Genomic DNA, 16,397 nt, shown 5'->3' with positions numbered 1-16,397 from the left:
CCCCTTACTGCATTAAATTCAAATTCCCGCTTCTTACCTTCAAACTATACATAACCTCACTCTCCTCTACATCTCTGGCTCATTTTCTCCCACATCCTCTCTCATGCTCTATATTGCCCCCAGGTTTCTCTTCCTGCCCTCCTCCTTCTTCCTTTTTCTCACTTCTGGCTTTCTGCTTTTGTTCATGGGCAACAGGGAAAGTAGAACATCTATTATTGTATTTTCCTGGCAGGAAAAAGGCAATTGAAAAGAAGAAAGTCTCTTTTAGGCCCAGGCGGTGAGAGAGGTAATTGTGTTGATTATGGTCAGTACGTTTTTCTCGATTCAATCACTGCTACAGGGTGATTTATGGAACATTATTGCAGTTCCCGCAAAGAGGGAGTGTGGTCACACAGCTGCCATGGGGTGGATGTGTGGGAAGGATGTGTGGGAAGGATATACATGGTGAAAGATGATTGAAAAAGCCTATGCCAGCCATTCAGGCTGGCTAATATCCTGAATCACCACTTCATTGATCTGGAGGGCCTCTTGGCATACACTCTTGGTTGAGGATTTGCCTGCATTCAGATGCCTAGGGACTGCAGGAAATAGAAAAAAAGTAAACGAATGGTCTTTGCCTGTGTCAGTGCTGCTTTAAGATATCATATTTTGCTGCTGACTGGCTGTCTCACGTGGGAAGCAGCTATGGATGTCCAGGTGTACTGAGGAGATTTGAAAAGAAAGAAACCACTTACTTCTCTGTGATTTTTTTTTTAATTCCAAGTCTGCAGTAGCACGTTCATCTGCCATATCATTTGATGGAGCGTAACTCTACACAATTCAGAATTTTAATGCAATGCAGTGCACTTCGATCAAGTCCCAGAGACCACACTCCACTTTTATTGTGGCAAAACTCCCAAAGAAGGTGATTGGATTTTGTCATAGTGTAAAAGGAGACCTCCGGAAGCCTTGAGAAGAGATTATTAGGAAAATCGGCTGGATCCTGCATTCCTTCCATACTCCTGCTAACTTCATCAGGAGTTTGGGGTATGCTAGGAATGCAGGGCTAGAATGCTGTTTGTAATGTGCAGACGTGCCAACTCTCGCAGATTAATTGGGAGAGACATGATTTCTAAGTAAAATTAAGCCTGACTCATGATCTCGTGAGAAAATTCTCAAATGTCAGGGTTTTTTTTTTTCCAGCCTGGCTGCTGGGGCCCCCACTGTCAGCAAGATATGTGACCTGACAGCACTTTAAAGGCTCAAAAACTGGAAGGGAAATAAAGAGAACTCACATTGATTTGAAAAAAGAATTCTCATGATTTTGGGGGGGACTGACTCATTATTTTCCAATGGCGAGGGTTAGCAACACTGAGTGTGCTTTAAATTTCAAGAAATACAATTGAGTGCTAAACTTTTATCTGTGTGGCAAAAACACCACTTTGGCCCCATTGGGACAGTCTTAGAAAAAAATACTTCCTGATTGTTAGGGCTTAATATAAGCACGTTTGCTTTGCTTATGGCATGTGAAAGACACACTGCATAAGTAGTCAATCTTAAGGCACGTGTAATGTATGCTGATGATTTTGCATGCTAGTTCTTATTTGAATTAACAAATAAAACCCTGTTCTCGGGATTGATCAAGTTTGTTTATTGTATGCTCTGCTCTGTTGCTTAAAAAGGAAGAGAAAGAATTTCTGTTTAAGCAACTGGTTTTGCTGAAGTAGCTTTTGTTGCATGTTTGATAATTAAAATGCTGGCTGATCTTTTACATTTTTTTTTTTATCCTTGTGATAGTATGGGCAGTGAGTGTTTTAAAATGGCTTTCCTCAAAGTAATATAGAGAAAAAAAGTCTGATGTAGATCTGAACAATTAAGACTGAGTGATGTTATAATTAACATTTTACTCTTGCAATTGTTTTATTAGTCGTACATCAAAGAATAGAATGATAAAAGGCAGATGTGTTCTTTTCTACGGTTAAGGATTCATTTGAATGTATGAGCAGTTCCAGTTAACAATATCAAATTAAGACAAAACAGCTTAAAGTTCATAATGATAACTCAGTCGGGGATGGGTAAGAGGCTTTTATTGGAGTTGATCCATGAAATTAAAGTTAACAAAAATTTAACAGATGTTTTAAATAAATACTGTTAGCTCTTAATTAAATCACACTCAGTGTGTGATCTTTCACTCCCTTCAGGAGAAATTGTACTAGTTTACACAGCAAAATATATACAAAAGCCTCCTTTAAATGTGACTTTCTTTATGACCGTAAAGTATGTTGTATAAATGGACAATGCGCCATATGTGATCCAATGGATAGGTTTATATACCGAATGAGAGAGAGAGGTTGAGTAACCCTAAATGACGGTAGGCACTTTGTGGACAAGTTGCTCCCTAAGGACTATGATCTAAAGGCTTTATCCTGGAAGCAAAATAATTGCAGTAAGAAGGCTGAGTGTTATTTGTAGGATCAGGCCTTAACTAGATAGACAACGTAATCAAAAAAAGTGCAATATTCAGCAGCTGGTGAAGTGACCATATCTATCTGTGTATCTTCTGAAGTGCACATGGTTTGTTGGTTCCCCAATTATTGTTGATTTTAAAAGAAAAATATCTATTAGTTCTCTGTTTTATTCAGAGCTATATCTATTTTCAATTATATGAGCCATGTCCCTAAAATGAATGGCAGTTTTGTTAGTCATATCAGACATAGCTATAAATTGTTAACAGAATATTATCTTCCACCTTTTGGTAGGCAAAAACTGGGATTTGACCGCTGCTCTGAGTGACTATGAGCAGCTCCGACAGGTACACACAGCCAACCTGCCACAGGTGTTTAATGAAGGGAAGTACTACAAGCAGCAGGAAAGAGACCCACCCCAACAGGTGAACAAGACTGAACGACCAAGTCTGCAGAGACAGGATGACATTGCTCAAGGTAAATGCAGCTACTTGACCGCCTTTGTGGACAAATAGCTTTTTGGATAATCGAAGTACATTATGCAGGTAGTAGGAACTAAATTATCTGCCACCAGATAAATTATCTCATTGTTATTAACTTTATGGAGATGCTGATGGGTTGGGCCCTGTATTGCATGTTTTTCAGTCCAGTTTATCTTTGCCTATGTTCGGTAGATTTTAAGGTGTAATTGAAGTACACCTCTACCCCGATATAACGCAATCCAATATAACACGAATTTGGATATAACGTGGTAAAGCAGTGCTCCGGGGGGGAGTGGGGCTGCGCACTCCGACGGATCAAAGCAAGTTCGATATAACGCGGTTTCACCTATAGTGCAGTAAGATTTTTTGGCTCCCAAGGACAGTGTTATATTGGGGTAGAAGTGTATTCAAATTTAGGGTTTTTAGTGTGACGTTAACTCTGAGAGGAGTGGGCTAGATGAAGTTATAGACTTTTCCCATTTCTAATTTCCCATGTTGTGTGAGTCCAGAGAAAGTGCCATCATTTCGGTCATTGACTTCTTGATCATTATTTCATGATAAAGGTGGCACTGGAGAAGACATCTGTTGAAGTAACTTTTGTCATGAAAATGTCTTAGTCTCTTGATTCCACCCCCATAAAAAGGTGATATTGAATTAGTATTTCAAACAAAGGAAAGGGAAAAAAAAACAAGGAACAATTTTCAGTTATAGCAGTTGGTTTCCATTACATGATTATAAGCATTAGGATTTATTTTTTATATTCAAATCGCTCGCTCTCTCTGACTATTGTAACAGGTTTCTTCTAGTTTAATTCACCAAAGAGTTGAGGCCTACATTAAAGGTTACTTTATGGTATGCCAGCTTCTCACATTAAAAAGTAAAGAGTGACCCAGCAGGAATTTGTTGTCATGAAACCCATCTAGACCTGAGTCCTGTTAGCTGAGGATCTGCCCCTAGGAGTGCTACAGTGGTGATGCATTCATGTATGTGAGAAGCATTGGAAGGGAAAATAATTCTTTTTTGTTTCTCAACAATTTGTCCCTGACACCACGGGAAAAAAGACAAGACAACAAGAATGTGGTTTAAAAAAGCCATGACTTTATTAAGTAACTGTGAGCTGTCCAGCGCAGACTATCCTTCTTTTGTAATCCATTCCACCCGGTGGAGGGCTGCTGTCAGCCCCTATCCTTCTTTTGGGGTGTTGGTTGCAGCACTGTTGCTATGACCCTATTGCCCTCACTCCATATGAGGGTTAAGAGGGAAGGGAAGACATGGTTGTCTCTTCACTGTACCAGGTGTTAGAAGCCGCAACCCCATTACTCACCTTCGCTAGGAAATACCTTCTCCTAATCTGCTTCCAGTTCTGGTTTATCAGTGAACTAGATCCTTTATTGAACAAGTACCTGCACTGGGTGCCTGCAAAGTTGCAACAAACTGAATTTTGCAAGCTAACCTACCCACTGGGTCCTTGGGCTACCAACAGAACACTGAAAAATCCCACCTTGCCCAGTCCATTCTGGCAGTGAGGGAAAAATTCCTTCTCATCCCCAACAAGGTAACTAGCATGAGCCCACAACAAGGACCAAAAGCCCCAGTCCTTTTCTAATCCCAAGGAGAGGGAGCTTTTCTTCTCAGTGCAGAATGGGCCTCTGAGCAGGGCAAAGTGCTTACAAGCCCTCCCTTGGGTACCTGGGAGCCAATAAGCTGATATTGTACCTTCTGTTCAACCAATCACCCACAGAGGCCACCATCCCATGCCCCTCTCCAGTGCTTAATTTGTAATGAAAGTGCCAGAGCTCAGACAATTAGGTGCCGGGGCTCAAGTAAGTTTTTTACTTTAATAACTGATGCGGCAAGCCTAGAGGTGCTGGGGCTATGAACTGCCAAGCCTAGCAGTGTCAGGGATCAGCCCTGGCACAAATTAAGCACTATCCCTCTCCTCAAGCCCACAAAGAGGGGGACAGTGCAGCAATCCTTACAGGAGGGAGAAGGGGTTTTCTTTCTCCTGCTGGCTCAGGCAAATACCCCCACACACACTCCCTCTGAGGCTGCAGGGGTGGGGAAGGGTGGCAGCATTGCTACTGCTACTCCTAATTTAAGGAGCGTCATTGAAGGGCTCTGGAAGCAGCCTTTCCCCAGTTGGTACCTGCTGATCAAAACAAGGCTTTGGAAGGGCATGAGGAGGGAATTGTAGGGCTTCTTTTGACTCAGTCTGAAGTGCTGGATTAATCAGCGTTAAAGAAGCAAAACTATACATAAAGGGCTAGAAGTCAATGAACTATGCCCGTTTACAGCAGCTGAGGATCTGAGCCCCTGTCGAAAAGTCAATGTTTTTAAATCACTTGTTTGACATTGAAATGGCCACTTCATGTTTGCTATAAGCAGTGCCCTACTGATACAAACAAGGGAACTGGATGCCAGAGCTCACAGTAACTTTGTCACCAACTCAGTGCGTTCCTAGAGCAATTCACGTAACCTGCCCTGTACTTCAGTTCCTTCATTTACAAGTGGGAGTAGTGAATAGTGCTGGCTAAAAAGTGTAGGGAAAAAAGAAACAAAAACTTCATCAGAATTTTCCCCCCTTTTTTCCCCAACATTCAAAAACTTGCTGAAGAATGTCATTTGGATTTCAGAATTAGAAAAAATTTTTGACCAGCTTTAGCAATAATAAACTTTTGGATGTTCTGAATGTTAATTCATTATTATTTATAAGAGAGAGACAGTAGGTGAGGTAATATATTTTATTGGACCAACTTCTGTTGGTGAGAGAGACAAGCTTTCAAGCCACACAGAGCTCTTCTTCAGGTCCATCAATATCTGCCACTGAGGATAGACCTGAAGAAGAGCTCTATGTAAGCTTGAAAGCTTCTCTCTCACCAATAGAAGTTAGTCTGATAAAAGATATTACCTTACCCACTGTGTCTCTATAATACGCTGATACCGACATGGCTACAACAACACTGCATATCATGGTCTACAAAGTAGTTTGAGTTCTCAGGATGAGAGGCAGTAGAAATGCTGTGTGATGCATCCATACGTCTCCATTTAAATAAATAGGATATATGTGTGCATGTCAGAGAGTGGAGTTAGGCTCACATGATACAGTAATGTTTCTTATTTACAGCACTGTACATGTTCACAGTCTGATCACTAAGGGCCAAGTTTACAAAGACTTGGGCATCTGAGGATGCAGATAAGCAACCAATGGGATTTCCAAAGCTCCTAAGCAGGTTAGATGTCCAACTCTAATTGAAAGTCAATCAGAGTTAGGCACCTAATTCACCTAAGCACTTTGTAAATCCACTAGGCACCAACCTGCATCTTTTGGTGTCTAAAGATCTGGCCCAAAATCACTCACTAACTAAATCCTCACAACTTCTGTGAAATAAATAGGGATACTTAGATTGAGAGGTTGGATAAATTGCCCTCGGTCACTCAGTGACTCCATGATCATAGTCCTGTGCACTAAGTGGTCCTTCTCAAATTGTACATAGTCATTTGTGAAAACAACACCTAAGGTAATGGGAGGCATACGGTAAAGCTACTAATTTTGGACAAGCACGAAAACCAGGGAGCCTAGAGAAATTACTGGTCCCAGGAATATCAATAGGAATAATGGGTAGAAACTGAACAAAGAAAAATTTATATGGGACATCAAGGGGAATGTTCTGTCAGAGGGCTCTGCATAGTTATGGAATTGTCTCCCAAAATAAATGGTAGAAGCCCTATTGCTTAAATCATTTAAAACTAGACTGAATATGTTGTAGGGGGAAGACTTGCATTGGTAGGGGGATGGCGTACATGATCCAGCCTATGTAGGTACAGTATTTTCAAGTCACCCAGTAGGAATTCTGATTGTGGTAAATGTCCCTTGATTATACAGTTCATTCAGATTGCACAAAGCAACAATGAATACTGAGTAGTGAAACCGTATACATAAGAGTAAGAAAAAACCTTGCATTGTGCACTTTTAGGGAGTCTTTCATTTAGGAATCCATAGTAATTTTTGTATCTCAGGAATTATATTTTCTGGAGTCCATAATCCATTTTTAGTGTGTGTGTAAGATTTTGGACTATCCAAAGATATCGCGCATAGCATCTCAAACAATAATAAATGTAGGCCAAATAGTTGGCTTTTCTGCACATATCTTCACAAATTTATACGTATCATATAACAAAGGAAGGCACTGATTGACAGCCCAGAACTATCATTGCAACAGTGCATAACTAATTAAGGAGGCATTGTCAAAAGAATATTAAGTATTTTTAATATACTAGGCAGTATGTTCCCTAACAGTTAATGGCTTCAATATTAAAACTGAAAAGTCCATTTTAGAGCTGTTTTTCTTTTTCTATTATTATTATGATACTGTTCTTTGTCATTTGTTTTTAATTGCTTATAGATGAAGACAGGACTTAGAATGTTAAGATTTAACTTCTAACATCTGTTACTATAATATGCTAACAAACAAGATGTTCCACCAAACTTTGGGAATATTTTTTCTTAATAGCTACTGTAGCATGCTGCAGGTGAACCCAGGAACTGAACATAAGAATTGCCATTCCAGATCAGACTAGAGGTCCATAGAGTCCAGCATCCTATTTTTGATGGTGGCCCATTCCACATGTTTCAGAGGAAGGTGAATAAAACCCTAAAAATGTACTCACTGCAACTTTATGCAGTGTGTGCTTGTCTGGCTAGTTAGAAGAAAAGGGGTTATTGTCCCTTTAAAGAATTACCCCTGCGACTAGCAGCAGGAAGGGGAAAGTTTACCTGTACAGACTGGAAGAGGAACAGGAAAAGGCTGGATTAGGTGTGGGGAGGAGGCAGGGTACTGCCCTTCCAGCAGACCACCAGAAGGGGGAGGGGTATTTATCTCCACCCACCCCTACTGCAGGAGAAGCTCTCTTTCACCTATATCAGGCCGGCAGCAGCTCACAGAAATGGTGAGTTTCCTCTTCTAGACAGACTGGAGCAAAAGCAGCAGCTCCAGATCAGCATGCAATAGGGAAAGGAAAGGGGGACACATGGGAGAGGGTGCAGAGTTAGGGTACCTAGCACACAGGAGGAAGGAGAAACAGGTAGTAAAGGGGGGAGGGTGCTGTGCCAGCATCCCAGAGCACAGAAGAAGGGGAACCCCCCTAGCCAGTGGGACACCAGGCTCTTATCAATCCCTGATCAGCAGAAGCTGTTGCAAGTAGGTGGCAGAGGAAGCTGCTGAGGTTACAGGCAGTCGCAGGGACCCACCATGTGGCACTGGGGGCTCCAGGAGCAAGGATGGGCTGAAATCAGACTCATCCCAGGATCACAACAGAGGCAGAAAGGGCAGCGGCAGAGGCAGGACTCAAATAAGTGTGACTACTTCCCTCCCTCCACCACCACACCCACAGAAGCTTTTCCTTGGGTGAATGGACCCCTTAAGGGCCAGGGGGCTGATGGCCTAGCTGAGCTCTAAACTCTCTTCCCCAACACACACCCCAATTCCATATGCAGGAGCATGTGTGGTGGGCAGCCTGGGAAGCATGGGGGAAGTGGAGTGTAAGCACAGAGCAGCAACAGCCTGAGCCAGAAGATGAAGGGCTAGTGGCTTCTTTCAGGTGGAGGCGGGCTGGCTGTGCCCCCCATATCACAGACTAGTGAGTGGGTGTCCCCTTGAGGGGGCTGGCTGGGCTCTCCCCACCACCAAGCAGGAGCACATAATATGGGGGGATCCATCCAGTGTGCAACTAAATGGAAGCACCTGGGTGAGTGGGGCAGGATTGCTGGCTGTGCTCATCCCTCCCCCACAGGTGTGTGGCAGAAGGGTGGAGACCAGGTGGCTGGCTGGGCTCGCCCCACCACCAATAAAGCTGTGAGGGGCAGGAATGAGAATAGGGGGAGTAGAGGGGCATTCCCAGAGTTTGGAATTTCTTATCTGGGATTTCCAAGGTCCTAGAGTCCAGGCATTAAGGGGTAGGCAAGCAACCCCACGGGCATTCTGCAGGCTACACAGAGGTGCAGGACCAGGGTGCAGGCAGCAGCCAGTAGAACATGACTCTCCCCAGTTGACAGAATGTTACATATCAAATCTTGGACCCAACTCAGGGAAGGAACTTAGGGACATGGGCCAACGTCATTGAGAGAGCTCCTCTGGGAGGAGGGGGCATATGGTAACAGAAATGCAGCATGGCTGCAGGCAAGACTCCCACCAAAGTTGAGAACCAAATTTTGTGAAACTGAAGCACAGCTCAAGGCTGGCTGTTCCCCAGGCACCAGCTGAGATGGGGAATCAAAATTAGGGAAACAGGCATGGCTCAGGGTTGCTACAGCCAAGCTCCCAGCAGATATTGAGAACCAAAGTCAGGGAAACTGAGATGTGACCCAGAGAGGCTGTAGCCAAGATCCTAGCTGAACCTGGAGCACAGGCCAGTGTTGCTGCAGCTAAAACACAAGACAAAATTGGGGAAACTGAGGCATGGCATCCAAGATACATAGAATCATAGAAAATCATAGAATATCAGGGTTGGAAGGAACCTCAGGAGGTCATCTAGTCCAACCCCCTGCTCAAATCAGGACCAATCCCCAGTTAAATCATCCTAGCCAAGGCTTTGTCAAGCCTGACCTTAAAAACCTCACTAGGTAACCCATTCCAGTGCTTCACCACCCTCCTAGTGAAAAAGTTTTTCCTAATATCCAACCTAAACCTCCCCTACTGCAACTTCAAACCATTACTCTTTGTTCTGTCATCTGATACCACTGAGAACAGTCTAGATCCATCCCCTTTGGAACCCCCTTTCAGGTAGTTGAAAGCAGCTATCAACTCCCCCCTCATTCTTCTCTTCTGCAGACTAAACAATCCCAATTCCCTCAGCTTCTCCTCATAAGTCATGTGCTCCAGCCCCCTAATCATTTTTGTTGCCCTCCGCTGGACTCTTTCCAATTTTTCCACATCCTCCTTGTAGTGTGGGGCCCAAAACTGGACACAGTACTCCAGATGAGGCCTCACCAATGTCAAATAGAGGGGAATGATCACGTCCCTTGATCTGCTGGTAGTGCCCCTACTTATACAGCCCAAAATGTCGTTAGCCTTCTTGGCAACAAGGGCACACTGTCCAGCTTCTTGTCCACTGTAACCCCTAGGTTCTTTTCTGCAGAACTGCTGCCTAGCCATTCGGTCCCTAGTCTGTAACAGTGCATGTGATTCTTCCATCCTAAGTGCAGGACTCTGCACTTGTCCTTGTTGAATCTCATCAGATTTCCTTTGGCCCAATCCTCTAATTTGTCGAGGTCCCTCTGTATGCTATACCTACCTTCCAGCATATCTACCACTCCTCCCAGTTTAGTGTCATCTGCAAACTTGCTGAGGGTGCAGTCCACGCCGTCCTCCAGATCATTAATGTGCAACAACTGGGAGACCGTGGCCTATAACAGAAGACTCTTTACAGAGGTGACACCTCAGTCAAGGGACGCTGACTTTTAGCACACTTTGAGGCAGGGCAGAGAGAGGAAGCTGTCCTTGAAGAAGAAACATAGTGTTGACCCAAAAGAGGGAAGATGGTTTCCTCATAGGCACACAGCCCAGGGGTAGAGACAAACCCCCAGGAAGGCATGCCATAGCAAGGGATGGGGGGGGGGGAGGGATTAATCCTTTCCTCGCTTGACACATGGTAATTAAAGCCCAGATGTAAAAGCTTACTTAAAACCAGCTTTGCATGTGGAGGGCCACCTGAATACAGTTTTTTTGTTTTGGTTTGGTTTGGGTTTTGGGGTGTTTTTTTTTAAGCAAGTGTGGATTCTAAAGAAGATACAAGCCTGTTGATTTTGTTCCACACTTGCTGATAGGTCTTTTATTAGATTTGCTTGTCTGGAGACAAATTAGAGACAGGCAGGTGTGACCGAATGTGCCCCGGTGTTCACACACTAAACACTATTGTAATAATTTTTGTACAAGGTATTTCTTGGGAGGTATCATTTAAAAACTCATTGCTTGCTGATCAGTAATATCATGGCAAAATTTGGCCTTGAGATGAAAACCTTGTCTGTGTTTCTGGGACCTTGAAGTGAAAAAAATTCTCTAAATTATATGTGAAGTTATAAACCTAATGTGAGATCATGACTAGAAGTATGTTTTCCAGAGAAGTCGGGGGAGCCACTAAACCAGTTCCTCAGAGACAAAGAGAAAGTTGACACCTCAACCAGGTGTAAACAAAGCTGATTGACCCTTGCCTGCTTAGTGGCCATTCTTTGAAGGGAGAGGGGGCAAGGGCAAAAAAAATCTACATTTTTGCAAAGAAAAAGCATGGAGTTCCCTTCCACAGACTGCCTGCCTTGCTCCCAGATGGAAATGCTTCTCAAAGGGGAGAGAGGACTATAAAAAATAGGCAGACACCCAAAGAGAGCTCCTCTCTCTCTCTGCACATTGATTCACTGCACCAGAAGGGAAAAGGAAGCAGCTATTGGATTGGGGGAGGGATCCTGATCTAAGAAGTTTGGTCAGTAAGACTGCTGAAAGTATGATGAGAAAACTTTGCTTTGAATTTAACATGGCTTTAAGTTAGGCATCAGTAGCATTTTATCTTTATTTTTGTAACCATTTCTGACTTTTATGCGTCGTTACTTGTACTCACTTAAAATCTCTCTGTTTTGTTGTTTTATCTAATTCAGTGTTTTTAAATTGGAGGTGTCTGGGAAACTCCATTCTGGGGTGGCAAGTTGTGTGCATGTTACTCCTTTTAAAGAAATAACTAATATAACTTGTACTGTCCAAGAGAGAGATGGGCAGTACAGGACATACATTTCTGGGGGGAATGCCATAGGAAATCATAGAATCATAGAATCATAGAATATCAGAGTTGGAAGGGACCTCAGGAGGTCATCTAGTCCAACCCCCTGCTCAAAGCAGGACCAATTCCCAACAGCTGTCTTTAAATTTCCCCTCTGCGATCATAGAATCTGATAGATGTAAAGTAGCAGCGTGTCCCCAGTTAGAGACTCTCATCACTTACTCTGGGCTGCCAATTCACAGGCAAAGGTTCACTCCAGTGGAAATTAATGGGTGCACTGAGTGTGTATGTAACGTATCCCCAGCTAACAAGCTTGCAATCTTTTCTGAGGCATCCATGATTACTTTGCATGAATGAAAAGTTTCACCATCCGCAATTTCACATGCCAGGTGGTGCCCTGGGGTTGGGTGTTTTATACTTGGCTGTTGTCAGCCTCCTTAGAGACAATTAACTGAGAGGAAATTAAAAGATGGAGGTTTTATTGAGTGTTGGACAATCCCTCAGACAGTACTATGGGGTTTCCTTGAAGAGAGGATTGGGTGCCAGAGTCAGGCCTGAAACCTGAGTGGAGCACAGCCCTGCGGGAGCTTTTTCCATACCTCATGGTGGTGATTACCTACAAGAATAAAGTCGGGTGAAGGAGGCAATTCAGGCAGGGTAATGGGCAGTTCTTCAGTCACTCAGAGTATGAAGTGGGCAGAATTTAAGACTTGGTACAGGGAACCAGGGAGGAACCCATTCAGGTGCAGTGAAATCTCCGAGACGTCTGATTCGCTATTGACCGCTTTTGTTTAATGCAACACAACTAGCACCTTGAACATCCAGGGTTGTACTGGGAGTGACCCTGGGGTGGTTAGGGGTAGAGCTATGTCACTATCAGGGGTAATATAGGGTTCAGCAAGGAAGGATTTAGATAGGGCTTTGGCATTTGGGGATCTGTGGGAGGGAGCTGACTTTCTGACTCTGAGTGCCAACAAACAAATTAAGGGATGTCAAGGAGAGTTATAATACTGCAAGACCATGGGAGAGCCTGGGATTGTTGTCATATAGCAGTCAGACTTGCGTAGATACTACTCTTTTTTCATGGGCAAGGAAATTAGCTTGCAGAATGAAATTTCAGTTCATGGCAATGTCAAAAAATGCATACCGTTGACGCTCCTCTGGTGAATTCGTTCAGGGTTGCACAGGCTACACCCCCATCACAACTTGGAATGGGAGCCTAACAAATCGAGCCTATTGATGGTAGCATCCCAATGTATACAAGGTTGAAGCCTCCTGTTGCGGATAATTCAGTAGTTTATGCGCTAAACTTTTCATGTTTATTCCTTCCTTCAGGATCATGTGAACAAGCCCAGGAGTTGGTGACTGGATGGATGGGCATAATATTGTGTATTTGGCCCACAAATTCACTTCTGGGCCTCATTAGAGAGGCATCTCTGAGTTGGCATGGATGGAGGGGCACTCTACAAGAAGCAAGGGAATTAGTCAAGGAGGGGCATGCTCTGGGACCTACTGATGCCCCTTGTACACTCTTTGGTAGGCCGGGAGTAGGCCCTGGATGTGATTATCGTTCACGTTGGTGAAAATAATTTGGGAAGGTGTAAGGGGGTTGTCTTGATAAGAGGGATTTGGGGCAGATCCAAGATTTTTCCGGGGGGTGGGTGTGGCAACTATTTGGTCTGACATGTTACAGCGCAAGGTGTGTCAGGGAGCAGTGAAGCCTCCAGGGGTAGTGTTAAGACCAAGAGGTATACAAATAAGGAGATGGCTAAATTCATATATACCCAAGGGGGTTTGGTAATTTCACATCCAGACATATCTTACTTGGCAAGCAAGTTCTTCAGAGGATGGGGTAAACCTATCTGACTGGTAAATGGGGTTATTTTTGTCTGCTATTAAGGAAGGAATCAGTGAATGTGTTTAGCCTGGTTGCAGGGTTGGGAGGGGGAGGGGGGGAGTTCACAGCCAAATAGAATTGCTGGCACCTCCTTGTGGCAGATGTTCAGGGCAGATACTTATTATGGAAGGGATATGGTTATTGGATAAAATGGATTAGAAAAGGATGTAAAATAAAGCATCCCTTTAAGGGAGCTGAGGAAATGGGGGGAGGGGGTTGGGGCTCCTACGTCTGTTTTAGTAGGGAGCCAACACCCCCTCCTTTTCTAGCTCCCTTAAATCTCTTATGAGATGACTGGGACCAGGTTGAGGATTATGTGGAAAGGATTAAGGGAACAATGATGACCTGCACTGTACAATTTATTGCCAGGTACGCCCATATATTTTAAGTGGCTAAAGTTGCATCTAAATAAACCACATCCATGTTTCTTCTGCCATGGCCAGACAATAAACCTGCCTTTAAGGAGTTTCTTCCTAAAGCCAAACAGTTAGCATTGACTTTTGCTGAAGTACGACAATTTAAAATAATTTTAAAAGTTTATCCTATGCAGCTGTGGATAGACTTTTTATCCATATATCCATGTCTAGTCTTTTAGTTTAATGCTCCCAAGCTCTGGGTCTCCATTATGTTTTATGGCTATTAGTTCCACAGATGGCCTCTGTTCTGTTTTTAAAAATAGCCTTTTATCAGTTTTATCGAATAACTCCTTGTGCGTGTATTGGGAGAAGTAAATTAGTGCATGATACTGACCTTCTCTTATCCATTCATCATTTTCTAAAACTCTCTCATTTCCTCTTTAAACCATCTCCATCTTTTCAATGTCTTCTCATACAGAAGGTTTTCCATGCCTCTAATCTTTTTTTCCTCCCACCGTGTTTTTGGGCTTGTTCTATTTCTGTCTTTTTGGAGATAAGGTTACTAGAACTGAACACAGTGTTCCTGGTGAGGGTGTGTCGTCTAACTATAATATTGGCATTATAATATTGTCAGTAGTGCTTTATAGCCCACTCTTTGTAGATCCCTATGTTTTGTTTGCCTTACTGACCTCTCCCTCTATACATTGAGTAGATGTTTTCACTGTTCTGTCACATCAATAGCTGGCCCTTTCCTAACACTAGCAATGTGTATAAGTACTTAAAATTATTCCTTTCAGTGTGCATTAGCTTGCACTTGACTACATTGAATTTCAATAAGGATTTATAGCAAAATAGGACAAAAGTTTTTTTGTTTTTGTTTTTGTGGTTTTGGTTTTTTATAAAATAAGGTTCTCCCTTTATATAGGCTTGCAATATTCTTCATTCTTTGTGTACTGCCTGTTATTCCTAGGATCAGGGCATATAAAGTGAACTTGTCTTTATAGCAGAATAATGATGTTGAGATTACTTCTGAGTAGACTTTTGAGATTAAAGCAGAATGTGGTATGTTTGATGTTTGGAGTGATGTGAGATAATGGTTGTGTGCTGAATTTCATTTGATCCATAACAAGTTAACCAAACATAGGGGTTTGAAATATATAATAGTTATGGTCTGTCACAATCTACTAGTATATATTTCTTCAAATAAATCCTTGGGAACACAATTCTCCAAACCCCAATTCTACAGAAACACTTCTCTTTCACCATTCATTATTTTAAAAGTTAATCTGTCCAGTCAGAGCCACATTCATCTGTGATGTGCACAACTTCAGGGCAGGAACCATGTGTTCTTTTATGTTTAACAGTGCCCAGCAAAATTGTAATAAATAACAATAATAATAAATAGTAAGTCCTTAAATGAAGGAAATGGAGGTGCATTTGGAATAAGTTCATTTGTTAACAAAATACCATCATAGGAAAGATAGGGAGGCATTCCTCCTGGTCTCATATGTCAATTGTACCACTGCCTTCCAATTGCCTACTGTTAGGATGAAGAAAGTATTGTCATAAAATCATGACTCTTTTTGTAATGTTCTTACTTTCCTCAATCTGTCTTGGGTTCCTTCACAGAAAAACGACTCTCCAGAGGTATTTCTCATGCCAGCTCAGCCATTGTCTCCCTTGCTCGATCACATGTAGCAAATGAATGCAGCAATGAACAGTTTCCTTTGGAGATGCCTATATACACATTCCAGCTGCCAGATCTTAGTGTGTATAGTGAAGATTTCAGAAGCTTCATTGAACGTGACTTAATCGAACAGGCAACAATGGTTGCTTTGGAACAAGCAGGTGAGTGAATGCTCTGGGTATCAGCGTGATCTGACACTTGATTTAACATTCTTCGATCACACTTCATTACTGCAGCTGGACTATCCTGCACCAGAAATAAATATGAGCGAGCAAAAACAAATATTGTGTTCTTTGGAATATCGCATGCAGTTCCCAGCTCCATCTTTGTCTCTGCAGTAATTAGTGGCAGATTGGTTTAATAGAAAAGGGAAACTGAGGTAGAAAAGAGGAGAAGAGGAAGAGGAGGGGAAGGAGAATGATAGGTCAGGAAAGTGAGACTGATCAGGTGGAGGGTAAAAGGGGAGCGAATGTTGTAACCCATTGAATGCCATCAGTCAGTAGAGTTTGGGATCATTTATAGCACTATCCTCAGTTTCCCCATCTATAAAATGGGGATAATGATGTTTATTTGCTTTGTGAAGTGCTTTGAGCTATAAAGATGAATTGAAGCATAAAATAGTGAGATATTTATGATTTTATATATATACATATTAGTTAAGCCCATATTAAATCTACATTTAAAAGTTGCATGTGAAATTGAATTTAAAACTAGCAAAAAATGTTTAAGAACATTTCATTGTAAATGATATTTAATGAATGAGAGACT

At 42.5% G+C, this 16,397-nt stretch overlaps 1 protein-coding gene across 4 annotated transcripts in view; it reads left to right on the top strand.

Moving 5' to 3' along the window:
* Nucleotides 1–16,397, top strand: part of OTUD7A (OTU deubiquitinase 7A) — a 275,367-nt gene that overhangs the window by 186,193 nt on the left and 72,777 nt on the right. For all 4 annotated transcript variants that reach the window (XR_008446571.1, XM_054043157.1, XM_054043158.1 and 1 more), the window contains exons 5-6: nt 2,739–2,921; nt 15,572–15,790. Coding sequence is in view for 3 of the 4 variants with exons in the window: in XM_054043157.1 (XP_053899132.1) it covers nt 2,739–2,921; nt 15,572–15,790 (402 nt within the window). In the remaining variant the exon portion in view is untranslated. The remainder of the gene's footprint in view (nt 1–2,738; nt 2,922–15,571; nt 15,791–16,397) is intronic.

The sequence above is a fragment of the Malaclemys terrapin genome, chromosome 10 (assembly GCF_027887155.1).
Source record: "Malaclemys terrapin pileata isolate rMalTer1 chromosome 10, rMalTer1.hap1, whole genome shotgun sequence".
Taxonomy (NCBI): Eukaryota; Metazoa; Chordata; order Testudines; family Emydidae; genus Malaclemys; species Malaclemys terrapin.
Note: the sequence above shows the minus strand (reverse complement) of the source record. Positions and strands in the feature narration are given on the sequence as shown.